Source organism: Camarhynchus parvulus, chromosome 28, assembly GCF_901933205.1.
Source record: "Camarhynchus parvulus chromosome 28, STF_HiC, whole genome shotgun sequence".
Taxonomy (NCBI): domain Eukaryota; kingdom Metazoa; phylum Chordata; class Aves; order Passeriformes; family Thraupidae; genus Camarhynchus; species Camarhynchus parvulus.
The window spans coordinates 1,377,939-1,405,436 of record NC_044598.1 but is presented as its reverse complement, the minus strand read 5'-3'; the positions used below and the strand labels follow the sequence as shown (position 1 = coordinate 1,405,436).

The 27,498-nt window shown below is 51.6% G+C and overlaps 2 protein-coding genes across 2 annotated transcripts in view; both read right to left on the bottom strand.

The window, feature by feature from the left end:
- The window catches only part of KDM4B (lysine demethylase 4B), a 69,351-nt gene extending 57,464 nt beyond the window's left edge, over nucleotides 1-11,887 (bottom strand). The window contains 4 exon segments of the mRNA XM_030966500.1: nucleotides 159-273; nucleotides 1,235-1,410; nucleotides 2,975-3,125; nucleotides 11,800-11,887. Coding sequence (XP_030822360.1) covers nucleotides 159-273; nucleotides 1,235-1,410; nucleotides 2,975-3,115 — 432 coding nt within the window. The 5' untranslated portion in view covers nucleotides 3,116-3,125; nucleotides 11,800-11,887.
- A 1,575-nt stretch (nucleotides 11,888-13,462) lies between these two features.
- Nucleotides 13,463-26,120, bottom strand: UHRF1 (ubiquitin like with PHD and ring finger domains 1). Its single transcript, XM_030966508.1, is given in 18 exon segments — nucleotides 13,463-14,897; nucleotides 15,580-15,678; nucleotides 15,933-16,090; nucleotides 16,208-16,319; nucleotides 16,675-16,812; nucleotides 16,900-17,062; nucleotides 17,573-17,679; nucleotides 18,199-18,303; nucleotides 19,066-19,173; nucleotides 19,248-19,371; nucleotides 20,096-20,282; nucleotides 20,452-20,558; nucleotides 20,695-20,910; nucleotides 21,321-21,493; nucleotides 22,245-22,391; nucleotides 22,394-22,510; nucleotides 25,043-25,205; nucleotides 25,978-26,120. Coding segments are annotated over 17 exon segments (2,361 nt in total). The 5' UTR covers nucleotides 25,196-25,205; nucleotides 25,978-26,120; the 3' UTR covers nucleotides 13,463-14,750.
- Between the last annotated feature and the right edge of the window lie 1,378 nt (nucleotides 26,121-27,498).

Here is a 27,498-nt window from a genome sequence, read left to right as displayed (position 1 = left end):
TTTAGTCCCACTTTTGTAACGAGGGGAAAAACACAAAGGTATTGGGGTTTTTTTAGGGTGGTTACATCAATGAAATTCTGAATTACTGCTCCTCAATGAGAAAAGTGCAATAAGGAAGTCAGTGTCTGAAATAAATGAAGGAGAAGCACTGCACTTACTGCATCATACAGGGAGCCACTGATGTCAGCCCCATAGATGGGGGACACAAAGGTGAGGTTCTTCCAGTACTTGCGCTCCAGGTCCTCAAAATCCTGGTGCCGAGGGGTGCAGTACCTGCCAGGGAGCACAGGGATGGGAGAAGTCCTGAGAGCAGCCAGCACAGCAGCTCTGAGGTGTATTTCACCTTTAATTCACAGAACTGCTGCCTTTTCCACCTCTGCACAAACCCTCTGGGGCAGGCTGGACGTACAGCACCACATCCCCATCCCATGGGGACCTGAGGTGAGGTTATCCCACAGCTCTCAGGGGCCAGGAAAACTCCAAAGCTGAATGTCCTGGAATGGTTTGGCTTGGAAGGGAACTTAAATCCCACTCGGTGCCACCCCTGCCATGGCAGGGACACCTCCCACTGTCCCAGGTGCTCCCAGCCCTGTCCAGCCTGGCCTTGGGCACTGCCAGGGATCCAGGGGCAGCCCCAGCTGCTCTGGGCACCTGTGCCAGGCCTGCCCACCCTCACAGCCAGGAATTCCTTCCCAATATCCCATCTCAATCCACCCTCCTTCAGCTTAAAGCCATGGCTGCATAATCTCAGTCCCGATTAAAACCCAGGGTCCTCCAGAGCTCTGGAGCACTCCAGACTCTGGAACCAGGCTGAGACTGCAGTTGGCACATCCCAACTGATGAAGTGCCCTGCAGAGTCCCCAGGCACTCTGGAAGACACTTGTGTCACCAGTCTCAGCCCAAGCACCCCAAGGTATTTGGATTTCTACCCCAGCCATGGAACACCTTTTCCAGAAGAGCCAAGAGATCCCTTTTTGGTCCCAAGCCATTCTTTTCAGAAAGATTCTCAACCAAATGCTGACCCTGAACAATCCTTCTACACCAACTCTCAGAAAAAGCTCTGAGATGCACCAAAGCCCACCAAGTCACAAACTGGCTTGAGACTCAACAAAAGCAGTTTCCCCTCAAATGCTCCACATTTAACATGGCTGCACTTTCTCATCAGCTAGTTTTGGGCAAGAAAAGCTTCCCAGGAGCTGCCCCATGCCCACGTGAACCCCTTGCAGGCACGCACTTCTCGCTGTTGGCCAGGCGCCGGTACTCGCCCACGGTCATGGGCTTCTTCTGGATGTTGTACTGGGTGAAGAGCCCTGACTGGCCTGTGACCACCTGCTGGATGGGAGCTGGGATCACCATGTCATCAATGTCATCGTAGGTGCGCCGTGGCTTCCACTCCTTGGGGGGGATCACCTGAACAGGGGACAGAAACATGGAACTGTCACAGACACTGCGGGGAACAAAACCATGGAACTGTCACAGACACTGCAGCTGTGGGGATCACCTGAACAGGGACCAAAACCATGGAATATCACAGACACTGCGGGGAACAAAACCATGGAACTGTCACAGACACTGTGGGGAACAAAACCATGGAACTGTCACAGACAATGCAGCTGTGGGGATCACCTGAACAGGGACCAAAACCATGGAATATCACAGACACTGCAGGGAACAAAACCATGGAACTGTCACAAACACTGCAGCCCTGGGTTTGGGGGGCACCAGGGGCTCCACTTCCCCTACAGAGCTCAAAACTGACCTGGAATGCTCAGATTAATCCTACAAGTAAAGTCATTTCTTTACAATATCTGGAAGTCACCAACAAGCTCTATTAAAATAATCTCCCTAGCAGAGTCCTGGAAGGTAATTGCTTGTACACTTGAGTGGACAAGGAAACATTCCACGGAGAGCTCTTCATCAATAGCCAGCTCTCTTTAGAGCAGCAATAAACCCAGTAATTGACCTGTGTTTTAGAAGAAATAAGAATTATTCCATGCCTAACAGCTTTATTTCTCCACTGTGCTTTATTACGGCCAGCTAAACACCACTCCTAACAAGTCCTTGTCAGAGCAAATGATCTCATCAGCCTGTGCTGACATGGCCACAGAAACACCCTTTCTAATCACTGAGTCCTGGGGTTTTCCAAGCAGTTCCGTGTCAGGTACTGGAATTCAGAATCTTCACATGAAGAGTTCTCATAACTAGAGGGTGCTGGGCACTGCCCAGGCTCCCCAAGAAATGGTCCCAGCCCTGAGGCTGCCCTCAGGGATGCCCAGGGTGGGATTGTTGGGGTGTCTGTGCAGGGCCAGGGGCTGCACTGGATGTTCCTGTGCGTGCCTCCCAGCTCAGGACACTCCATGGCTCTACAAAACCCCTGTAGCTCCTCTCCTTTCCTGTCTCCATAACCAAACCAGAGATTCCAGGTACAGTGTTCCAAAACACACACCGTGTTCAGCTCCATGAACACAAACAAGACCTCAGGCCCTTGGAAGGCAGCTCCACCTCCCAGGCAGCCCTCACCTGGGCCAGCTCCTGCCTTTGGCCAGCCCCTCACCCTGGCCAGCCCCTCACCTGGGCCAGCTCCTGCCTTTGGCCAGCCCCTCACCTTGGCCAGCTCCTGCCTTTGGCCAGCCCCTCACCCTGGCCAGCCCCTCACCCTGGCCAGCCCCTCACCTGGGCCAGCTCCTGCCTTTGGCCAGCCCCTCACCTTGGCCAGCCCCTCACCTTGGCCAGCCCCTCACCCTGGCCAGCCCCTCACCCTGGCCAGCCCCTCACCCTGGCCAGCCCCTCACCTGGGCCAGCTCCTGCCTTTGGCCAGCCCCTCACCTTGGCCAGCCCCTCACCTTGGCCAGCCCCTCACCCTGGCCAGCCCCTCACCTGGGCCAGCTCCTGCCTTTGGCCAGCCCCTCACCTTGGCCAGCCCCTCACCCTGGCCAGCCCCTCACCCTGGCCCAGCCCTCAGCCATCCCCTCACCTTGGCCAGGCCTGCCCTGTGGGCTCCCTGGGACTCCATGAAGGCGATGAACCTCCCGAAGTCGCGGAACTCCTCCAGCGAGGGCCGGAAGGTCATGATCTTACAGCCAGGGTTCTGCGGGCTGGGGTTTTCCGACCCCATAGCTCCAGTCCTGCACAGGGGACACACAGGGACACCAGGAGGAAAAAATACTGGTTAAACCTTTGGTTTCTACCTGCCATCTCTAAGGAGCCCCACAGAAAGCCTGCAGAGATTTTTCATTTCCTCCCGCGACTCCCACAAGGGGGGTTTGTAAGAACGACCCTCTGACATGGACACGAGGAGCTCCCAACCAAAAATCCACTTAGACAGGAACTCCTGACACGAGGATCACCCGAGAGCCCGGCCGGGGCTAAATATAAACCACATCTGCCCCCAGTTCAGCACAGAAAGTGGTGCCTCCTCAGGATGGTGCCACAAAAATAACAACTCCTCACCACCTTCGGCTTTGTCACTATGCACAACTTGCCACCCCGCAAGTTTTCCACCAAAATGCTTCACCATTTTCTGTTTAGGTTCAAACCCAACAGCTTTCCCAAATTTGGGGTTTTTTCATGTGCTAAACTACGCTAAAACTTATAAAATTAAGGGGTTTCTTTTTTTAATGTAGCTTCATTACACTTTGTCTTTGCAATGTACATAAACAGAACAAAGTGTCAGGCAAGTCTTACCAGAAATACAGACACACAATTCCAAACATTCAAAACAAACTATCAAACCGTTCAGGATAAAATCACGATTTTTAAAATAGACATTTTTAAGGTTATGCTGGAAATGTGTAAGGGAAACAAAAGGTTTTAGTGGCGTTTCAGCTGCGAATATCCCCAGGAAGGAGTTCTCCATGAGGAGGAGCTGCAGCAGCTCCACACCCCGAGCACTCACGAGATGGCAGTGCTGGGCTGCGGAGGATGAGCTGCAGGGAAACAGCTCCTGCCAGGCTTTCACATGGAAAACAAGCATTTAAAGTGTGTTTAAACTGATTTCAAAGCAGCCAAGAAGTATTGCAGATGCTCCTGGAAGCACTGGTAGTGTTAGGAAAACACAAAACGAAGCAGGGAGTACTCCCAGCTCTGTGTTTGAATGGGTGAGTGCGGCACAGAACTCGCCCCAGAGACAGCCAGTGCTCCCAGCTCCTGGAATTAAAACCAGCTTCACACTAAAGTGGGCAGACTCCACACCCAGGGCACCAAGGTTCCATTTTAACTGGGTAAAACTTTTTATTTCAAAGGCACATGAACAGTTTTGAGTGAAATTTTAGAAGCCAGAAAACATTAGAATTTTACACAGTAACTTTTATGCAAGTTTGTTTCAAAACAAGGATCTGCAAGTCTTATGTCCTTCCCCAAGGAGTCTTTAAAGGAATTTTATGCATAAAATCACAGCTCCTCACAGCAGAAAAGCCCTTCCCAAGCCAGGAGCCAGAGATGCAGAACCCAGCCCAGAATAAAATCAAATTACGAATCCCAGTATTGCAGGAAATCCCAGAGCAAAACCAACTGAAGGAGAAAAATACCATTTCACCCCCTTCACCCCAAGATACGTCTCACCTCCAACAGGAATTGTTGCAGCTTGGAAACAAAAGGGCCATTTAAGCAACCCCTCCATCTTCAGGGTGGCCCTGCCCAAGGAGATTGCCAACCTTGCCAAACAAGGAACAAAAACTGCCTTTTGAGAACAAAACCTGCTGTTTCAGGGTCAGCACTGGAGGAGAAGCAGCAGATTGATCCCTGCCCACGGGGAGGCTTTCCTGCACAAATGTTTTGCAGGAACACAAGAAGGAAATCCCTGGGATGAGCCAGGGGAGCTGGGGACCCATCTGCCAGGGCTTTGCTCAAATCCCCCAGCAAAACGGGGCTGAGCTGCAGGGAAAGGGGCTGCAGGGGAGTGGGACAGGACAGAAACCATCCCAAAGCCTGCCACAAGCTTCTGGGAACACTGGGGCTATTTTTGGGCAGGGTCTGGAAATGGCAGGGGCCGAGGGGAGCGGGGAGCCCCGGCAGGAGCTGGCTCAGGAGTGAATTCCATCCTGAGCAGGAGCCCTGCCAGCGCCATCTGCTCCAGAGAGGCTTCCCAGGGTCTGCAGCTTTACCCACAGCCAGGGCAAAACAAACAGCCAAAGCCAGGCTTTATCCCATCCCTCCCTCAAGATTCTCTCACAAAATTCCAATTTTTAGTCAATAAACTCAGAGCAAAGAGTGAAAATACGTGTTCCTGTAAGAAAGGGAGATCAAAAACTACTGCATGCAAAGCTTAATCAACTAATTAAAGGATAAAACTGCTTCCTGCAAAGCTTAATTAATTAATTAAAAGGTCTACTGCCTCAATACAAGCAGCATCACCTGGCACTCTGGAATTCTTTAGTCCAGACACAGCGAAACACAAGGTTTTTCCATGTGCAGTCCCATCTAAAGAACATTTCAACACCCACCCTAGATAATGTACATTTAGCTAACCAAACCAATTAAGCTATTGCAATAAAATGGCCACAGAGCTCATGGGAAGGGGGGAATCAGGTCCATGAGCTCAGTGAGATGTGGGAGCTTTCCCCACCAGCCCCAAGGAGCTGGGAACACCCAGGCCCAGGGAAAGCTTGGGGAGAGGAGAATTTCTGTCCCAAGTGCTTCCCACACGGAATCGTTTTGGGAAAGCAGTGCCAGGACTTGTGGCCAGCTCTGTCCCAGCTCCTGGGATCACACAGGACACACAGCAGGACAGAGCTGCAGCTTCATCTGGGATTTCCAGGAGATGGCCCCAATGAGGCAGCGCCCTAACGAGCTGCCAGCAGCCCTGGAAGGTTCCAGAGCAGAATCTGACTGTTGTGAGAGCTCCTTCCAGCCCCAGCAGGGCTGCAGGTGAGGGCCAGGTGGGAACAAACCCTTCTCTCAATACTGAGAAGGAGGATTCGGCACTCAGAGTCCCCAGCAGCTCCTGAAAAGAAGAGTGAAGGTATTTGTCTCAGCTGGATACATTCTGTTTCTTTGTCAGAGAGTAACAACCCGAAATATTATGAAAACCTTCTCATTTTCAACCATTGTGAGGAAGCACAAAAACTTGTCTCCAGAGGGACGATCTCAGTGCACACAAAGAATTGAGTTTTAATTTCAATGACTTTTACATGAGACGTTTCCCTTCCAAAAGTGATGTGAACCAAGGCACTTTTGTGACTGAAATCCTGCACCTGTTGACTGAAACCTTTGTAGAGCACAGAAAAAGTCCAGGACACCCAGCTGAGATCAAGGACTGGAGCTTGCTGCAGGACTGACAGACTGGGAATCCTTTCTCCAGAAAAAGGGCTGGGATTTCTGAGCAGCTCCTGCTGCTGCCCCACTGCTGATCTCCTTCCCTTCTATTCCCAAGAATCAGATTCCAGCACTTCGACAAACAAATTGTAAATTTTTAAATGTGAAGTTTGCTGTTGCTCAGCTCAGTGTTAAACAACTGTGCAATCACAGCAAGGATTTAAACTAACACCCTTCCCTCCAAAATATTTATAGATTTGATTCATCACATTTTTAACATTTCAATTGCTTTGAGTTCTGGATATCCTCCACAAAGGCTAAGTAAACACAACAGAGGAAATATTTGGGAAAGAGGAACAGAGGCAACATTCCCACCCAGCACAGGGATGAAGATCTACAGTGCTTGGGATTTGACAAATTGAGAGTTATTTTCTATTAAATTTTACACTCCACAAGACTCCCCCACAATTCCAGATCCTCCTGTACTTGAAATCAAGCAGCATATGTAGCTCATTAAGGGAAAATAAAATTTTCCCCCAAAATACCCTCTTTGCTGTAGAAGTGCACAGTTACTCACACACTTCTCTAACAACAAAATTATTTAGTCACAAACAGTATTTAAAAAGGGAAAAAAAAGTGGTTACATTTAAGAGCAATAAATCTGGATTACTTTAAAACAGTTTATTATTGCCTGAGGCAGGGTAGTTAACATGTAATGGTTATTTCTGACTAAATCCAGATCAGAACCTCAAAAACTCACAAAGTTTGACTGAACAGACAAGATAAAGTCACCCTAAAACCACACAAATCAGTTCACTAAGCAGCGCTGAGGCCCAGCCTTCCCAAGGACTGCGGGAGGCTCCGTTTGCTGCATGGCACCAGTTATCTCTGCTGCATTTCTTATCTCACTGCAAGGCTTCAGGAAAACAAACAAGTATTAGAAAAGGCACTTCACATGGACTGAGCCGTGGAATCTGAGCAGGAGTTCCAAGTTTTAAGCCATGGCGCCTCAATCCAAGGCAGCAGCACTGCAAATGTTCAAATCAAGTATCCCACAGCCTTTATTCCTACAAGAAAGGACATCAGAACCTTGCAAAGCAAGCAGGAACCTCAACTACTGCAGAGCTTTGCCCAAAAGGTGATTCCTGCATCAGGTAACACCTTAAGGACTAATTCCCAGTATTCCTTCCACAACCCTACCAGAACAGAAAGCCTGGAGCCCTCAGCAACTTCTCTAAGCTCCTTTAGATTTTTATAACAAAAGCCCTCAACAAATGGGGCTGTCAGAGGCGTTTTTAACCACCCTGCCCATACAAAAGGAAGCCCTGGGCTGGTTTTGTGCCCGAGGCAATGCCCGGGCTGGGTGTGACACACTGACCCACTTCCAGCTGCCAGCACATCCCGGGAATGCTCCCGGAGCTCGGGCACAGGAGCAGCGAGCCTGGCACGGCCCTGCAGAACTGCGGCTCACCTGGACAGGTACCCCAGGTACCCCAGGTACCCCAGCCCCTGCCCAGCTCACCTGCCCAGGTACCCCCGGGTACCCCCAGAAACCTCACTCCCCCCCCAGGCTTCTCCCAGCTCGCACCCATTTCACACCTTTCAGCCAAACCTGCAGCTCCAGGAGTGACAATTTAAAGCCTAAATTAACCCCAGGGCTTCGAGGTGAAATGAGACAATTTGGATCTCTCCCAGCTCTGTTTTACTCAGGTCTCTCTGGAAGCTGCAGCTCCAAACTTGACCCACCCCACCTAGGCAATGCTGTGCTGCTTGTTCTGCCAACAGAACTGAGATCAAATATGGGAAACTCCATAAAAACTTCTTATCTGCACCAAAACCTCACCAAAGGCCTCTCCACTGCCCTGGGCTGTAGCCAAAATTGTGAAAGAATATCAGAAAACCTCAGAAATCACCTCAGCCCCCCACCAACCTCCAATATTCACTTCTTGGGCCGTATTCAAAAGCAGGATTTCTAGGAGATTTAGGAACAAAAGGACAATCCTGTATTCTCTAAGGATCTGGGAACTGTGGCTTGCTCATGAGCCTTATAAAACACAAAAATAATGAAGCTTCAGGTCACTTCTGCCACGAGTGAGGCACACCCAGACCAAGGAAGGGCAGAACACAAACGTGTCCTCCTGTGTAACCCAGGGAGAGCATGACTGAGGAGCTGCCTCATTTATAAAGGAGAGTGACTGACCCTATGAAAATATAAATGAAAATAAGCACCTTAATTAAGCCATGGTAGCAAATGGCTCTATCCCTAAGTTGTGACAAGACAGAACATATTTGGTCAGAACAAAGGTTAAAAAGAGAAAATCTTATTAAGCAACAATCAGTGCAGTGGAGAACACTGAAAAGGGAGAAACACCTTTCTCATATCCCACAGTGATAAGTCATTAATATCCCCCAGCCTGTGGGAAATGACAGGATTTCTGCCAACATTCTGCAGCATCCAGGGTTTCAGCTGCTACTGCAAACGGACAAACCCCCTTGAATTCTTCAGCAGATGACAAATAATTCCTTCCAGCAGCGCCCGTGCAGCCGGAGGATCCCAGTGGCATCCAAAGCCATTAAGCAAATCCCTCACTCGTGTGACACATTTAGCTGTCATCCATCTTTGCTATTAACAGATGCTCCAGTGAAGGAACGTGGGGCAGCACAGGCTCTGCAAACCCTTCCCCACAGCACACCCCGAGCCCTGGAGGGGTCAGGAAGGGAAATCCACCAGTCCCGAGCCCTGCTGACTGCCCAGAATTCATTGAGGAACCAAGTTTCTCCTGACTGCCAAGAGCTCTCCCTCCCTCACTGCCTGGGCGGCTCAGCCTGCAGCTCACCACGATCTTTTCTGCTCTCAGGTGGATTGCCTGCTCTCAAAAATGAGATTTAAACCTGCAAGGTGAATCAGAGCCTCCTAATGCTGACACTGTTTGCTGGACATCCCAGGAGGAAATAAAACACAACCCTGCATAAATGTGAAATCCTCACAGAGCCCTTCCAGCAGGTCTGGCCAAACTGGTTCTCCCAACTCACATCAAATTTCTTACGACCTTTTATATGGAAATAGCTGCGAGTTTTCAGAAGCTGTCTGTATTTTGGGTGATCTAAAACACCTGCAGAGCTGTGGAACTCCCACTTTGTCTGCTGAATCTCTCCCTGGTGCATGGCAGGAGTTGAGAACAGCTCCAGTGAGAGCAGCAGTGTCCCCACAGCTCAGGGGAACAGGTGAGCACTTCCCATGACCAACGGCCAGGATTATCTACAGCAAACGGGCGGGATTCTCCCTGAAAGTGAATTTTGCTCCTGACTTCCCATCAAAAGCTGGTGAAACCTCTCATTTATTTTTATTTATAAAAGCCCACGTTCATCCTAAAGCCAAACTTGGAACGTGACACCCGTGTTTGTTGGGTCTTTACCAAAGTGTTCTGACTTACTGACAAAACTGACTCCTTCTATATATTTTATATATATATATATTTATGTCCTTTTGCATATATATTAATATATTACATATTTAATACATCATGTTTATATATATAATATATAATATATAATATATAATATATAATATATAATATATAATATATAATATATAATATATAATATATGATATATATTATATATGAGATATTTAATATATATGATATATTATATATATTATATATATTATATATAATATATAATATATTATATATTATATATATTATATATATTATATATATTATATATATTATATATATTATATATATTATATATATTATATATTCTGGTCCCACTGGGCCAGTCAAGGGAATTATCTCTTTCCAATCCACCACGGAGGGTTAGACAGAATTTTCCTGTCAAAAGATGCTTCAGTGAATGTTTCATCCGTGAACACCAGCTCTGGAACAAGGAATCACTTTATATCCACCTACATCTCCTTTGCATGGGAGGAACTCCTGCCTCTCATGAGGCAGGAACAGCCGTGGATTCCTTCAGGATTCCTTCAGGATTCCTTCAGGATCCTCTGGCACTGCAGGAGTTGGTCAGCCCGCCCCAACTTCCTTCTCTTGTTACAGGGAAGCCCAAGAACTGGGAACTTGCTGTCACTGAGCAATTACTGGGTGCTCCGACAGTTACTTGATGTAATTGCTGAAATGTAACTGTAAGTTCGAGATTCTAGGCTTAAGACTCTGTGAATTTCAGTGAAACAGGAAAAGGAAAGTGACGAGAAAAAAGCAAATGTTCCCAGGAAATAAGCAATGTTGTGGGCGAAATGCTATCAGGTTTCAGATGGACAGAGCTCCTTAAAATTGACTCTTTTTGGTTAAAGGAACCTTAGTTTTGGGAGGGTCATGCTTGCTCTAACAGCGATTTCCACTGGCCCAGCACAAACGAGTTACAGAGCACAGATCCAGCGTCCTAGGGCAGAGCAGCAGCTCCATCCCAACGCAGAGGGAGCAGGGATGAAACCGAACCTGGTGCCTTCATCCCCCACTACACAGAGGCCCAAAGCTGCCTCTCTGCAACACCCCTGGCTCCTCAACACCTTCAAAAGCACGAGCCCCAGGAAAGCCAAGAACACCTTTGGGGGAATCCCAGAACGTCCCGACCCGGGAGGGACCCACAGGAGAATCCAGGGCAGCCCCCGGCCCCGCACAGACCCCAACAATCCCACCCTGGGCCCCCTGACAGGGCCGGGACCATTCCCTGGGGAGCCGGGCAGTGCCCAGCACCTTGGGCAGTGCCCAGCACCTTCCCCTGAGCTCCATGCCAAGCCCTGGCACCGCTCCAGCCCTTCCCGGGCTCCTGTCCCCGCTGCAGAGCCCAAGGAAGGCTTTCCCGAAGGGTTCCCCCTCCATCCCGTGTCCTGCGCACACAGGAGCCCCTGGGGCCGGGGCAGTCACACAAACCCCGCGGCTCCCGAGGGTCCCGGGCTGTGCCCGCTCCGCCGGCCCGGGGACAGCGCGGCTGTGCGGGGTCACACCGCGCACACGCACGAGGAATTGACAGAGAATTTACAGGAACGGCAGAGAAGCGCCGCGGCTGGGCCCAGACTCTGACAGTGCCGGAGGAGGGGAGCACCGACAGACCAGCCCGGCCCCGGCCGCTGTCACCTTCCTGCCCCCGGTTTTCCCAGCACCGAATCACGGAGCCAGCGGCAGCCCCTGCTCGCCCCCAGCCCCCGGCCCCGAGCCGGGCCCCGGGATCGCCATTGATCCCCGTTTGTGTCCCGAACGCCGCGGGCGGTGAATCCCCGTGGGCAGCCCCGGCTCGGGGCACCGGGACGCCGGGGCTGCCGCTGCCCAGGAGTGCCACCCACACAAAGCGCGGCGGGGCCGGTGCGGGCCCGTCCGGGCCGGCCTGCGGGGGAGGCCGCGCGGGGCCGCGGGCCCGGAAGGGAGCGGCAGCGCCGGGGCCGCGCCGGGAGCGGCGGGGCCGGGGCCGGGAGCGGCAGCGGGCCCGACGCGGCGGGGGGCGCAGCGCGGGTCGCGGGCCCGGCGGGGCCGCTCGGGCCGGTGCCGGTGGCGGTGCCGGTGGCGGGGCGGGGGCGCGGTCCGGCCGTACCTGCGCGCGGGGCCCTCGGCGGCGCGGGGGGCGCAGCGAAGGGGGGCGCCCAGGCGAGCGCAGCGCCCCGCGGCCACCACCTGCGCCCGCCTCCCCGCCGCGCCCATTGGCCGGGCGCGGCACCGCCCTCACGCCCATTGGCCGCGCCGCCAAGGACGGACGGCGGGTCCAGCCAGTGGCGAGCCCGATCGCCGAATAACAAGGCAAGACTGGGCGCTGATTGGCCGGCGGCGCGGAGAGACGGTCCGCCCACCGACAGGCGGGGCAGCGGGGAGCGCTCCCGTCGCTCAGGCGCTTTCCGCCAATCGCACGCCGCCTTCTGCTGGCGGCGGCCCGCCCCCAGCGGCTATTGGACGAGGCGGGCGCCGGGCGGGCGCTGATAGGCGGCGCGCGGTGCCCGTCAGGCGCGGGGCGGGGCAGTGAGGACGTGAGGAGCCGCACAGCGCGGGGCGGGGGCGCTGCGGCCGCGCTGCGCCAATGGGGGAGCGGCGAGCGCGCGCGCCCCCGCGCGGCCGGGCGGGGAACGGCGGGGACCGGGGGGACAGAGGGGACCGGCAGCGACCGAGGAACGGATCCCAGAACAGGAGCCGGTCCTTGGTTGGGTTTTTGCTGCTGTCACTCCCCTCCCCAGGAAACTTTGTTCCCCTCCCGCTCCCATCTCGGGGATTTGGCCCAGAAATGGAGCCGGGTGGGAGTGGGAGGTGAAACATGAGCCCAGCACATCAGCCCCAGCACGGAATCCCTTGTACCCACAGGCAAACCCGCTCGCTGAGCAGCACGGGCATTGCCCTGGTAGGGCTTTGTAATTTGGGACAGATAATTGTGGCACATCTCACCAGAAAGTGTCCAATTTGCAGAGGAATTGTAATTGTTGCTTAAAAAAGCCACGAACAGAACAGTACATTGGCACCTATGGAGGAAACAAAGTTTGTTTTTCAAGTCCCAAATAACAGCAAAACCAATAAACGAAGGAAGTCATTGCAGTTATTGCAATTTAAGTGCAGAAACACTTCCTCACTTTCAGTCACTCACGTCCAATTCTTCCCATCACAACACAGAATAAAAAGCACAAGGACATTTTCAATGATATCTAAATATCTGAAAATGTTTCATGCTACCAATGACCTTAAAATAAACTTATTTTAAAGAGGGCAGATGGTGCTAGTGCTGCTTAATTTCACAGATTTTGTTTTTACCACCTTAATGGTGCTTTATTTCCTTCATCTGCCTTTGTGAAAACCTCAGTGGCTGAAGTTGTTCCTCTGGTTTGTGGAGAAGCTCACACTTGCTCCTGTAACACCTCAAATATGATGCAGGACTTGGCACTTGCAACAGCTTTGGAGTTTATTCATTAAATGGACAAAATTCCAACTGCCAGTTGGTGTTTGTGGTTCTGGAGCAGTGGAAATCTAATGTAAGGTAAAAGTAAAGTTTGAAGAATCTTGAACATAGCACATGCCCTCACTAGTGCCTAGAAGCAATTATGCTGAAGATCAGCAAATAAGGATTCTCCAAACTTGCAGTGAAAAATCATAATGGAAATCATAACCCTTAGAAAAATAAAAGGCTTGGCTTAATGGGACATAAATTCAAATTCCTGCACAAGGAACTGGGTCTGGAAACCTACTTTGGATCAAAAGAATTGAAGGAGAACAGTCAACAATTAATCTGAAAAGATATTTATTTTGAGAACATCAACTTGCACATTATACAAAAAATTGACAAATTAATCAAAAAATGTATAAAATGTTGCGGGGTCTTTTTCCCTAACATATTAACATAACCACTTTGCAAAGGGTAAGAATTGAGGAAACCAATAATAGGCACATTTGTTCCAGTCTGTCTGCAGAAAAGTGTGATTAAAAATATCCCTGTCTTGCTGAGGTATCAAACTGCAAACTTTGGTAATGTTAGAGGGAGACCAAGGGAGCCTTCTCCAGGCATGGCCAATACAAAACGGTTCAGAGAAAAGCCAGAATTGGTTATTTTTCATTTCCAGGTAGAAATGCAGTGAAACAAAGGAAAAAACTCCCCAATACACCTATAATTAGGAAACCTGATCCTCTGCAAATCCCCACTAATCACACACAGCTACAGTGATCCACGCTCCCAAAGAATCCGGCTGGCAAGTCCCAACAATTCAGTGCTTTTGAAAAAAAGGAGACCTTGATAGTGATTCAGAGCCCAGTCTTCCAGCAAAGGACAAAAGGCACTTAACAATGGCTTTAGGATATTCCACAATGGCATTTCGGGACAGGGGACAGCACCCAGCTGAACAAATCCTTCTCTAAGAGAAGTCCAGTGAGGTAGTACTTCATATTGCTCCAACCACTTGGCTCTAAGCAAGCAGCCTTCTGGTTCTGAGATACAAAATTAGCGGGAAATGGCTTTTTGTCAAGTGTATAAAACCCAGTTCTTACAAAAAAAACAGTAAAAACCCACTTGTGGTACAAAGCCAGGAACCATCTTGTACAAAATGAGTATCAAAATGCTGCCAAGGTGATGCACGAGTCTACCTTGATGGCCAAATCCCCAGACAGTGAAGATTGTTCTAGCAACCAAGCCATTTTTGGAATAAAAAATAAAAATAAAGGGGGCACGGGGGCACTCTGAGAACTTCCCTCATCATTAGCAGCCTCACCGGAAGCACTTTCAGTCCATTAGAAACAGATAATTCTGTGCTGATGAATGGCAGGTTTGAGGGGATGAAAAACAAAAATAAAAATGCAAAGTTCAACATAGAGAACAAAAACAAAAGCCACGAATTTACAAAAGGATCACCCTTGGAGTTTACAGATTTGTTTTCAAAACGAGGAAGACTTCAAACCATTTTTTTGAGGGGCAGGGGCGGGAGAAAACAGAGACTAACCTTTTTTTTTTGTGTTAAATTAAGCCCAGGCTGGGTGTGGCAGGCAGGGAGGGAGGGAGGGAGGGAGAAGTGCTCTGCGGGATCACCGGCCGCTGCCGTAGCCGGGGAAGAGCTGGGCCAGGACGCTCTGCAGGGCCTCGTTCACCTCCATGCTGTAGCTGCGGCCCAGCTCGTAGCGGCACGCGGGGCAGCTGAACACCGAGGCCTTGAAGGACCTGTCCAGGCAGTCCTGGGGACAGAAGCCAGCAGGGTCAGGGACAGGGAGCCGGGCTCCTTGGGCACAGCCCTGACACAGCGAGCCAGCCCCGAGATTCCTGGGGAGGGACCAGAGAGAGCAGGGGCACTGCGCTCCCAGCTGAGAGCGCTGCTGCTGCTGGACACAGCACAGAGCAGGGAACTCCAGCCTGGCTGGGATGGAGAGACCTTAAATCCCACCCCAGTGCTGCTGGACACAGCACAGAGCAGGGAACTCCAGCCTGGCTGGGATGGAGAGACCTTAAATCCCACCCCAGTGCTGCTGGACACAGCACAGGGAACTCCAGCTGGCTGGGATGAGAGACCTTAAATCCCACCCCAGTGCTGCTGGACACAGCACAGAGCAGGGAACTCCAGCCTGGCTGGGATGGAGGGACCTTAAATCCCACCCCAGTGCTGCTGGACACAGCACAGAGCAGGGAACTGATCTCTCCCAGCCTGGCTGGGATGGAGGGACCTTAAATCCCATCCAGTGCCAGCCCTGCCATGGCAGGGACACCTCCCACTGCCCCAGGCTGCTCCAAGCCCTGTCCAACCTGGCCTTGGGCACTGCCAGGGATGCAGGGGCAGCCACAGCTGCTCTGGGAATGCCATCCCAGGGCCTCCCCACCCTCACAGGGAACGATTTCTCCCCAGCCCAGCAGAGCCCAGCCCACCTTGCAGACGTTGTGCTGGCACACGGTGGTGACTGGCCTGAACACGACCTCCTGACAGCAAATACACAGAAAAGCCTCCTCCACTTTATTCAGAAATTTCTGCAAAGAGAACATTTGAATCAACTTAGTGCTGAAAGATAAATTAACCCAAACCCCCACCATTAAATGCAAGGGATTACTTTGATCATGGAAAGATTCTCAACAAGTCTTAATATGCAAAACCTGTCCCATTAAACCTGCTGGGGTGTTTACACTAAAATAAACCATTTTAGGTCCGAGGCTGTTCTTTAACTCAGCCAAGGGTTTGTGTCTGGGGGCAGCACAACTACAGCTGGGGGGAAAGCCCAACGTACCGGTCCATCTTTGAGAGCCTCTAGGACTTCATTCCACAGTTTTTCATTGGCTTCATCACTTTTTATAAGAGATTTCTGCTGGGATGTCAGCTTGTATGGCTCAACTTTAGTTTTCTTTGGAGTCCCTGCTGGAGAGGTGATGGGTGTTTCCTCCCCACCTGAAAAAAAACCACAAAGATTTTTTTAAAAACCAAAAAACCACCAGAAAAGAGTAACCAAGTAAAATGCACAAAAACCTCCAAGGTTTTCTATATCCACTTGCCTACTCCACAAACCTGCTGATTTCCTTTTCCTCTTCCCTTTCCCTGGGGTATCAAACTCATCATCCCCGTTATTTTCTTTTTCCTTGTCTTTGTTTGCAACAGCTTCCAAATATCCTTCAGGATACTGCAGGGAAACAAAACAAAGAGCACTCAATGCCAACACACCAGGTCAGACTTGCAGACCAAGACAGGCCCAAGAGTGACCTCTGGAGACCAGCTCCAGGGGCACTTCTGATCTATTTTAAGCAACAGATTCCTGCTATAGGGAAGCACTTCACAGCCTATAGAAATCCCATACCAGAAATAAAGTGAGTTTTGTCCTTTTAGCCTCTTGATGTATAAAAGCAAACAACCCAGCAGAATGGAAGCATTTATTAGTCTCAATTTTTAGCTAAGGATCATCCTCAGTAAGAGCACGGAACAGAAAATTCCCTGCTCTCTATCAAGCTGAGAGTCCTGCTGATGTCCCAGGGCAGTACCTGCATTGTCAGGCCAAGCTTTTTCATCCTGTCCTTCCCCTCTTTGGTCCAAGGAGCAGGTTCCTCATCGTCCCTCCTCAGCAGGTAACGCCACACCAGGAACCCAGATTTCCCTGTCTCAGGCCAGTATTTCACAACCTGAAAAAGTCCCAGCAAGTCCATCACCCTGTGTACAAGCCCCCTGGCCATGAGCAGATGCTCTTTTCCCAGCTCAGCCCTTCTCACCTTGTAGATGCCATCGTATCTGTTGCCCTCCAGAGGAGCATACTTGCTGTGCTTGCCTCCCTTGACGTTCCTGACCACCCTGACCGGCTTCCCCGCCCGCCAGTCCTTGGCCTCAGCCCCATGCTTGTCGTTGATGGGGGCACTGCAGTTCAGAGCCAGGGCCCTGCAGGAGAGGCCAGAGTTCAGTGTGCTACTGCCATGGAACCCCTGTGTGTGACACTGACACCTCTGCACTCAGGGACCCTCCTGATGGGGGCACGTGTTAGACAGCTGATTATTCATGGCATGACCCTAATGCAGCAGCCCAGAGCACCTCCTCCACTCAAGTCCAGGCTTATCTGTGAGAGTAACAGTTCAGAATTACAAATGGTCTGGTCTCCTGAGGTAACCAGTGGCTGCAAAGGTCTCCAGGAGAGAGCAGAAGTCCTAGACCAATTCATTGCTCTGTTCCTTAAGTGTCAGCCAGTATTGCAGGTGACACCAACCCCACCCACAGTTCTGTCCCCTTACAGTGCACTCAAAGGAGCATTCCCATCCTGCAACTGATCTGCAGCCTAAACCACAGCCCAGATCCAATTCTGGCTCTTGTTCCAAAGCTTAAACAGCCCCAACAGCCCCTGTGCTGACAGACTGCCAGGTGCTGAGGCCAGAACAGAGCACAGACGTTGCCAACCTGTTCATGTTGGTGAGTTTCTGATCACAGGACTGCTCTGCCGTGCGCTTGTTCCCGGAGAGGTCTCGGCCCCCGCTGCCCGTGTAGGTGAAGGAATTCCCATGATCCTGAAATGAACACAGATGGCTTTCACAGTCACACAAAGAATTCAACAAAAGCAGGAGAGTCTTTCAACCAGGTAGGTTTAGCAGGGCATTCTCAAAGAGGAAAGATGCTTCCTGTATATTTAAGCTCCCAGGCTGGGCCAGTCTCTGGCTGTCCCTCAGGCTGCCAGGAGATGAGGCCAGGTGACAATGGTGACAATGGTGACAATGTTGTCTTGTCACACCCCTGAGCAGCCCAGGTTCACACAGGATCTGCTGCAAGGGAACAGCTGGCAGCACAGCCCACGAGACTGTTCCAATGTGGGTGTAAGGCAGACCTTGAAAAGTCAGAACTCTGGGATCAAAAGCTGACAGAGAGATATCAAACTGGGTTGGGATGATCCTGTGGCTCAGGCTGGCACAGATCAGTTTTTCCTTGCCTCGTTTGCTTCTGAAGGAAATGGGGGAAGCTGGGCAAGTGTTTGGTGTGGAGTTTTAACAAGCTCGTTTGGTTCTGTGCATAAATAATCAGAATCCACTCACAATGTCATCTTCATATCCTCCTGCCAGCACCAAAGAGTAGGCCCCATCGTTGCTCCTGCCGTGGATCCCTGCCACGTGGGGCCTGTGCACCCCAGACTCGCTCACCTGGGAGACAAAACCAGCTTTGGAGGCACCTGCCCTCAACAGGCCCCACCCAGCACTGGGCCTGGAGCTGAACCAACTGTGCTACTTCACATTTGCTTTCCATGTATCACAGGGGGAAGCTGCTCTCCCCATCATCCTCCAAAAAGCTCCAGGCAGAAGAAAGAAAAATAAAAATGCTTCTAAAAAGTAAGACACTGACTGTATCAGTAAACTGAACACACAGATAATGTTTGTGTGCAAATCTAACTACTTGGATATTTCTTACTGAAATTGCTTATTAAAAGGCTCCAGGTACTTAAGAATAATACAGATATTAAATATCTGTATAAAGTTTTGAAAGAGTTGCAATAGCAACCTTCCCTCAACACCTGAAAGCAAGATCTGGATAGGCCAGTGCTTTTTTCTGCCCCAGCTTTCTAACAGGATGAGAAACCTGTTTCATGTATGTGGATATTTGAGACACCCTTGCCAGGGCACACTACACACCTCCAGGACAAACTACTGGGAACAAATCTGCTTGCTTTGGGGTTTTTGAGTTACCAAAAAGAGCACTACAACAAAATAAACCAGCACTTGATGGTCCAACAATGCAGCATTAGTTATGGAACACTTGACCCAGACAAAGCCAGAATTCTTTTCCTCCTGCACTTCCATATATCCAGTGACACACACATTTCCACATTAACTGTTTCAGTTTCTTGTAGGAGCTGGATCACTCCCTTTTCTCCCCACAGTAGGTCAGGCCAGGATTCAGCTTCATACCTGAACTCTGAATTTCCACATGGTGCCAACAGGGATGCCAGGGATTGGTCCATAGTGGTTGGAAGGGACAATGGTGCATTCCTTGGTGCGCCCCACACATGCCATGCCCTGGGCAGAGAGCAGCATCAGCCAAGAGCCCAAAGGAACAAACACAACTCCAAGTAAAACAGCTTTGGACTGACCTTGCCCCAGTCTCTCCGGGAGGAGGAATTAGCAGATGCCATCTTTTGTTTCTTTTTACTTTCTTTTAATTTCTCTCCTGCTAAAACCACCTCACTTGCATCATTTCGACATTCAGGGCAATACCTAAAGTCAGTGAAAATTAACAAGTAGCAAAGCCTTCAGTTAGGAGCATTTCCTCCAAACACAGTGAGTTATGTTACAATTTCCTCATGTGAAACCAGACAGGACATGGAAACACTTCCCATACTGGAATTTAACCTACAACAGCTCCTGTCCTTGCACCAGCCATGCAGATGTGTCAGAAAACAGCTGGGCCATAAAATCACTGTATACAGTACTGAAACACTGAGAGAATAAACCAGTGCATTTCACTAACTCTGTATCTATTGAAAGATGTATTTCACTACCCACCACTCTCACTGTACATATCTCATGCACAAACGTGCCTGATCTGATGATGGGGCCTGCCTGCAGTGACCCATAAAAGCCACTGCACTGCTGAAGCCTCCCAGCATCAAGCTCTCATTTGGTCCTCTTTGGATCCCAGACTGGTTTGGGCTGGAAGGACCTTAAAGCTCATCTCATTCCCAAGCCCTGCCATGGCAGGGACACCCTCCTGTATCCCAGCCTGCTCCAAGCCCTGGCCTTAGGCAGGTACACAAAAAAGGCATCTAGATCCCTAAACTAGGAAAAGGAGTGTGCAAGCCATGGGCTTAAAACCTAATCTCATTAAGCTCAAGAAAAGCGATGAAGTTTTACCAAAAAAAAAAACCAAACCCAAAACACCCACATCCCTGTTCCTAATTAGATGTAACTGTGACACCCCACACACCTCCTCAGAACCTACCAGTCCTCATCATCTGGGATTCTGATGAGGGGAGGGTTGAGGCAGTAGATGTGGAAGGCCATGTCACACTCGTCACACATGAGCTGCTTATCTGGATCCTGCTTCCCCCCACAGATGTGACAAGCACACACCCTGCAGGTCTTGTTTGGGTTGTCCTTGCAGGCTTTACACACGGGTCCACTCTGTCCTGTGGGCAAACACAAACCACACTCAGCAAGTGCCAAGATCCACTGGAAATGGTCAAAGGAGGCACAACTGAACGTGTCTTGGACCCTTAAACCTCTGACCCTCACAGAGACAACTGGCAGGACATCACAAGGTAAGACAGACATGCAAGAACTCCACATCAGACTCACGTTTTGGGGTTCCAGAACTGATGGGAGAAGCAGTGCCTGGCTCTTCAATTTTATAGATTTCATCCACTAATATAATTGTGCAGTCATTCAAGGAATCGCCAGCTTCCCTAGAAGAAGTTGAGGAAAGATCAGAGTTTGGAAGTATCCCACAGCTCGAGTTCACAGATGCCAGCAGAGCCACTCAGACCTCAGAAAGCTGAAGCAGAGCAGGAAAATTCCATTTATTCCACATGAACAGCTTACCCAAGTAATATCTTTGCATTGAGCTCCCTGGTCATTTTTGTTTCCCTTTTCTGCAGGATCTCAGCATCGTACCAGAAGCCCCTCTCCTTGGGTTCATCAGGGTTGTAGTTGACCATCACCACCTGCCCCACCTCCAGCTGGTGCCACTTGAGGATGGTCCGCGCCCGAGCCCGCACGTTGCCCGAGCTCATCTGCACCACCCCGTTCTCCGGATAACTTGAAGGGAGGGACACAACAGAAATCAGATTCAACATCAGCTCTGGGGAGGAACAGGTGTTATGCTGACAGGTTGATTTTGCTGTGCAACACAAGAATACCATCAAGGATAAAATCTCCTCCCACACAGACACAGCCAGAACCAACCAGTCTGACTTTGATATTATTGCCTCCCTTCAACACTTGGACACCAGCATTTCCTGTAAATGTTGCTATCCATAAAAACATGATTCCAGCCCCCTGGAATTCCAACTGCAAAACAACCTTACAGTTGCCAGGGCCCAATGACATAATAACTATGTCACTGTCCAGTTCTGTTTTTATTTGTGCAATATCTGCAATAAAATTTCCCATTAACATCACGACCCGAATGACTTTATTGGCCAAGAAGGCAACAAAACAAAACTCACTCATCATATTTCACATGATAAATTACATCCTCTTCAGGGACAGCTGTGGGCTGGTCAGGATCTGGGCAGCTCTCAGCTGATCCACTGGTGGGTTTTTTCCTGGTTACATTCACAACTGTGGCTTCAAACCACGCTCCCATGTCCGTGTCCCGAGCATCCACCAGGTCATTGATCTGTACAGAGCCAAGAGCACAGCTCACCAAAAGGGATCTGCAAATTAGGCATTCATTTCCAATCTACTTAAAGATTTAACTACCTCAAGAACTGCACCATTATCACGACATTTAACTGATCACCTTAAAAATTAATATTTCCTCTGCTCTCCTGGTCCTGTTGTGCAGTCCTACAGTCTGCTTAGGTTGAATTTATAAGGTTATAAATCCATTCTACACCAGCACATGTAAACCCAGCCTTGTTAGCAAGCCCAAACCATCACTGGTTAGTCTGTAATAGAGTTTCAAAGTGTCTTGCTCGTAACCTGGCAAAAACATCACTAGATCTGTAATAAAACCCATTGAAACAGAGAAATAAAATTATTCTGAACAGCTGCTCGAGATTTTCTTTTGTTCATTCAAGAAAATTTCAGCTTTGACAAATGTAGTCTCTCCAAGCAAAAATATTGGGAAAATTTGTAAAAAAAAAATCAAACCAGACACTCTGAATACTTTTTTTAAAAAAAATAATGTCCTGTAGCTTTAGTTCAAAGGACAAAATGAAAAATTAAGTTGTTTGACCTACAGCATGTTGCATTGAATTGGTTTGTGGGTTGGTTGGTATTTCTGTCTTTGTTGTCGGAGGGCTTGAGAGGAAGAAAGGGACTGCCCACACAATTGGAGTGCGAAAGATTTTCAGCGATTCTCCAGCACAGAGAACAATTCCCCTGGCCAGGCGCAGGCTGAGGGCTCCCAGCGTGTGAGCACCCACCTTGTAGAGCCCGAAGCAGGGGTCTGTCCAGTCGGGCTGGGCGGCCGTGCCGGGCTGTCCCTCCAGCTCCAGCGCAGCCTCCCCGTTGTGGGAGCTCTTGTCGGACTCGCTGGGGCCGGAGCCGCAGCCGGAGTCGCTGTCCGAGAGCGTTCGGGGTCCTTGTCCTTGCTGCCAGCAGGCAGCACGGCCGGGCTTTGTCTGACCAGCAGCTGCACGATGTCGTTCAGCCCCACGCTGTAATCGAACAGGGAGTGCCCATCTTCCATCTGCAGGGAAAGCACGGAACCGCTCACGGAACCGCTCACCGCCTGCGCCGGGCTGGCTCCAGCCTCCCATCGAGCTCAGAGCCCGCCAACATCCACCACGTGGCTTGGGAACCATTATCAGCCAGATCTGGGCCCTTCTTCCCTCTCAGCCCTCATATTTAAATGCTCTTTTTTCAATCTGCCAGAGCAAGGCTTCCATGCTGCTCTGGACTTCTACCCAGCCTCTAGGAGATCTGGAAAAGTTTGCAGCACGTTCCCTAGAAACATCAATTAAACAACTACAGACCCCTCCAGATTTCCCTTAGGATTCAAAGATAATTCCACATTACCTACCAAACACAAAGGGAAATTATTTCTTCCTCAACTCAGACACATCCCAAATGCTAATGCAGATTGTCTTTATATTTTAATTGTGATCCAGATTATTGTTACACCATCTCCATTATTCGTAGCATTAAGCAGAAGCCAGAGTTAATCACACACTTTTCTCCCAGCAAACACACATTTTTTCCATTGAAAGTAAAATCAAAAAAGAGTCAATTCAACTTGAAACTACTCGATCGCTCTTTAGCATAGTCTGGCATGTCCTAATTTCACACTCCCTCTAATTCTAAGAGTTTATCTGGCAAGTCTGGCACAGTTTGTAGTCAAATCAAGACCCTGCCCCTGCAAAAAGAGAAGTGCAGAGGCAGAAAGGGGCCCCTCAATAACCTCTCAAGAGCTCTAAGGAGCACAACCATTTTAGAGTTAACATGTGAGGCTGGAGCCCACGGAGCAGTCAGAAGTTCAGACAAGCTTCCCCACATATTTAAGGTCTGACTAAGAAATTATACAGGAAATGATCATCCCTTTCCAGCCTAAACCACCAGAAAAAGCAATCCCTGGAGCTTTGTTCTCTATCAGGGGGAAGCAGAGCAAAACCACAAAAATTTACACTTCACAGGAATCACTATGATAATTCAATTCTGATTTATGGCATCAAATGGCTGTGGAACAATCCCTGGAAATCTGACTGCACAGGAAGAGGTCTGAGCTTTTTGCTGGTTCAGAGATGAAAACTCCTCGAGGTGCATAAGAACACACCAGAAATGGGCTGTTTCTTCTCAGCCAGGACACGGTGTCACCAACATGGGAACAGCAGCAGCAGCAGAGGACACGAGTGACAACAGGTGCAAAGTGAAATGGAAGAGCACAGGAACAGGACAGGAAACCACAGGAGCTCAAAGCATAGCCAGAAAGAAGAGCCCAGCACTGAGGACAAACCTCAAACAAAGGAGGCAGGTTTGAACTCACAGCTAATTTCCTAACCCCACTGCCAAACTCTCACAAGTAAGAAATGGAACATTTGCAGGGGTTCCAACAGCCAGACAAAGCACAATGGGAACAAGGCCTGAGAGAGGCTGGGCCACGTTCCTGCCTGAGCCAGGGAACACTGGAGCTGCAGGAGGAGGGGTTCCCTTTGTAGGGCAAGGGCACACTGACTGAAAGTCACCACTTCTGAAAACCTGCTCCAGCCCAGCTGCCTGCACTGACCTCAGGGACAGGCTGACAGGTGGCACCTGTCCTGAACCAACCTCCCTTATCACTTGATTTACAACACAAATGGGTCAGTAATGCATCCAAATCTACACCAACCCAACAGAAAGGTGATGTTACCATCCTACAGGCCTCTTCTATGCTAGAACTGGTACCTGAGCTTAGACTGAGGCTAGTCCAGGGGTATTTCCATGTTCTACAGCCACACTTGCTAATTACAGAGTACAGTTAGCTCAAGACTGCCTAAAACAGAAAGAAAAGCAACTAGAAAAAATTGTCCATCTGCAGCCAGCTGAGCATCCCGCTGCTTTTCCTGAAACTAATCCTGTGATCAACCAAACAGGAGCTCAGGAATTTCTGTAGCACAAAAGTTTAGCAGCACAGGACTAAGCAGAATACACCAACTGTATTTTTAAATGGTTTTGATTGACTTCACTGCTAATTTAGTTACATTATTAACTCACAGGAAACAAAACAGCTGTGCAACAGCAATTGTAAACGCATTATTGAGAACATAATACAGCACTGAGCCACTCAAGTGTTCTGCACCTAGTGAGAATTTGATATCAGACCTGAAGAACTTCAAAATCATGAGATGCTTTTCCCAGTTTACAAAGGAAAAATAGATCTTTACGGCTTTCAGAGCGGTGAAACACACAAGGCTCAAAAACATTAAGCACTTTAAAGATCATAAAATAACTGGCAATTTCCAGGCACTTCATAAAGGCGATGTCAGGGCAGAAGAGCAACACCTTAGATAGAAAACAGTAAAGAAAAGTAAGAATAAAGGCAGCGGGCTCCTCTCCTGGCAAACCCACGGACGCGGGAGGGAGCGAGGATCACTAGATGGCAGCAAAACCCCTTATTTCCACGCAATTAAAAATAAATAAATTAAAACATCCGTCCTCAGCTGGAGGGGAGCAGGGCCCGGGTGGGAGTGTCCGGCACCGCGCTGCTGCCGCTCCCCGGCTGTCAATGCCCGCGCCGCGCCGGTACCTGCTTGCCGCGGTAGAAGAGCCGCTGCCGGTGGGGCTCCACGCCGAACACCTCGTGTATCCGCAGGCGCAGCCCCTCCACCTTGGTGAGCTTGGAGAGGGAGTCCACGCGGTGCGTCTGGCTGCCGTCCATGGTGCGCACCTGGATCCACATGGCGCCGGCGCTGCCCCGGGAATGGGCCCGCGCTCAGCCGCGGCACCGGCGGGGCGGGCCCGCACCCGCGGCCGCGCCCCCCTCACGAGCCCGCCGCGCGCCACTGGCCGGCGGCCCGGCCGGCTCGGCCGCTGATTGGCTGCGGCGCGCCGGCCCTGCCCCCACGCGGGAGCCTAACGGCTCCCCTCTCGCCGGCCGTATCTCGCGCCACAATTGAAACCCGCCCGCCGCGCCCACGCGCCAAGTCTCGCGCGACCATGCAAATGAGAGGGGATAAAGGGGGGGTAGGGGGCGAAGCGCGTGGTCTTAAAGGGGCCGTCACCGGCACAGCGCGGCCCGCGGCCCCCGGCCGCACACCCGCCCGGGACAGGCGGGTGAACCGCGGGCGTCAGCGACCCCCGCCCTGCCCGGACCCGCCCCAGCCCGGCCGCGTCATCCCCGCGCAGCCCCCGGGGCGATGCCACTCCCCGGGCCCGCAGGGCACCGGTGCCGCCGGCACCGCCCCTGACGGCCACACCCCCTCCCGCGGGCCCGTTCGGGGGCGGGGGTCGCTCCCGCTGTCGCAGCCCCGAGCGACGCGACCCCTCCGGGGCACCAGACCCAGCTGTCACCGCCCGGGCATGGCGGAGCGCTCTCGCTGCTTCCCGCACCGCCCGGGCAGGGCGGGGAAACCCCCGCGCCCCTCGCTGTCCTCCCGCTCCCGGTGCCACCGGCCGCTCCCCGGCCCGCGGCGGCATCGCGATGGGCGGCGGTGCCGGGGTTGGGGGTCCCGGCGGACTCACCGGGAGCGGTGCCGGGGTTGGGGGTCCCGGCGGACTCACCGGGTGCGGTGCCGGTGCCGGTGCCGGAGCCGGTGCCGCGCGCGCTTTCCGCGGGCTTTGGAGTTTGGCGCGGAAAAGCCCCGCGCGCGTCCCGTGCGCGCCCATTGGCCGCCGCTGGCGGGAACGCGCGGGCGGGGCGGGGCCACCGCCACCGCCTCCCGGGGCCGGGGGGGCCCTGAGGGGGAAACGGGACCGGGAAAACACCCCCGGGAACCGGGGGCGACAGCGGGGATCCCCCGCCAGTGACCCGGCCCGGCGCCCCCCGCTCCGCTGCGATACCGAGGGCAAATCCGCCCGAATCCCCAAGGGCTCCATCAGCCCTGAACCCCGGGGCCGCGGGCACGGTACCGGTTAGTGTCCTAAAACCCGGTGAGCCCCAGGGAGAGGAGACTCCAATGACCCCTCTATGATAGCCACCCTTCCCCAGGGGTCCTGTTCCCCCAAGGGGGCTCAAGGAGGGCTCTTGTCCCCCTGGGGGCCTCCAGGCCCTACCCTGATGCGAATAAACCGAATAATCCGAATAACCGAATAATCCGAATAACCGAATTCGAATAAACAGAGCAATCCGAATAAACCAAATAATCTGCAAAAGGGCTCTAACTCCCCAGGCCGTTAGCTCCAGGGGCACTCATGGCACTGTGCAGGGCCCCCCTGGTGACAGCGTGGCCTGGGTGACACGGCAGGGCCGTGGCGTGGCCGCGTGAGCCGACAGAACGGGCAGATCCAGCGGGATGTTTACCCCCAAACCCACCGATGCGGTGAGGAAATTTAAAATGATATTTGCTTTTAAAACAACCGTTGGATGGGGGAAAGTGTGGCCAAGAGGCCCCTGAGAGAAGCCTGCTCCAAGAGAAGGATGAGAGGCCGAGGGTTGGCGCTTGTGGGGAGAGAGGCCGGGCTGGGGCCGCGCGGATGGCGCGGCCTGGGCTGGAACAAAGGAGCACGAGGCGCGGGAGGCCCGGCCCAGCACAGCACAGCACAGCACACCCCGCTTCCGTGCTCCCCTCCCCGCCCCCACGGCCTCCCCTCGGCACCAGAGCACAGCCAGCAGCGGGATGTGGTGCCCTCCTGCCCTGGTGTGCTGTAGGGGACATGTAGGGGACAGCAGGACAGGTCCCATCCTTCCTTGGAGCTGCCCAGGGGTGGAGGCTCTGCCTTGACACAAAGTCATTGCTTGCCCTTGCAGATGTCCTGGAGGATGAACCTGAAGCCACTTCCTGCAGCTTGGGGGGGTTCTGGGATACTGGGCAGGAATTCCTCCCTGCCAGAGGTGCCCAACAGAGTCGTGCACCACCCCTGGCCCAGCTCGTCCCGCTGCAGGGACAGACAGGTCCCAGCACCCTGGTTTCTGCACTGGCAGGATGTTCTGTGGAGCAGAACATCCCTCTGGCCTCTCCTGGCCATGCTCCCACCCAGCTCCTTGTGCCCCTGCTCGCTGGCAGAGCCTGGGAAACTGAACAATCCTTGATTTGGAGTAGGCAC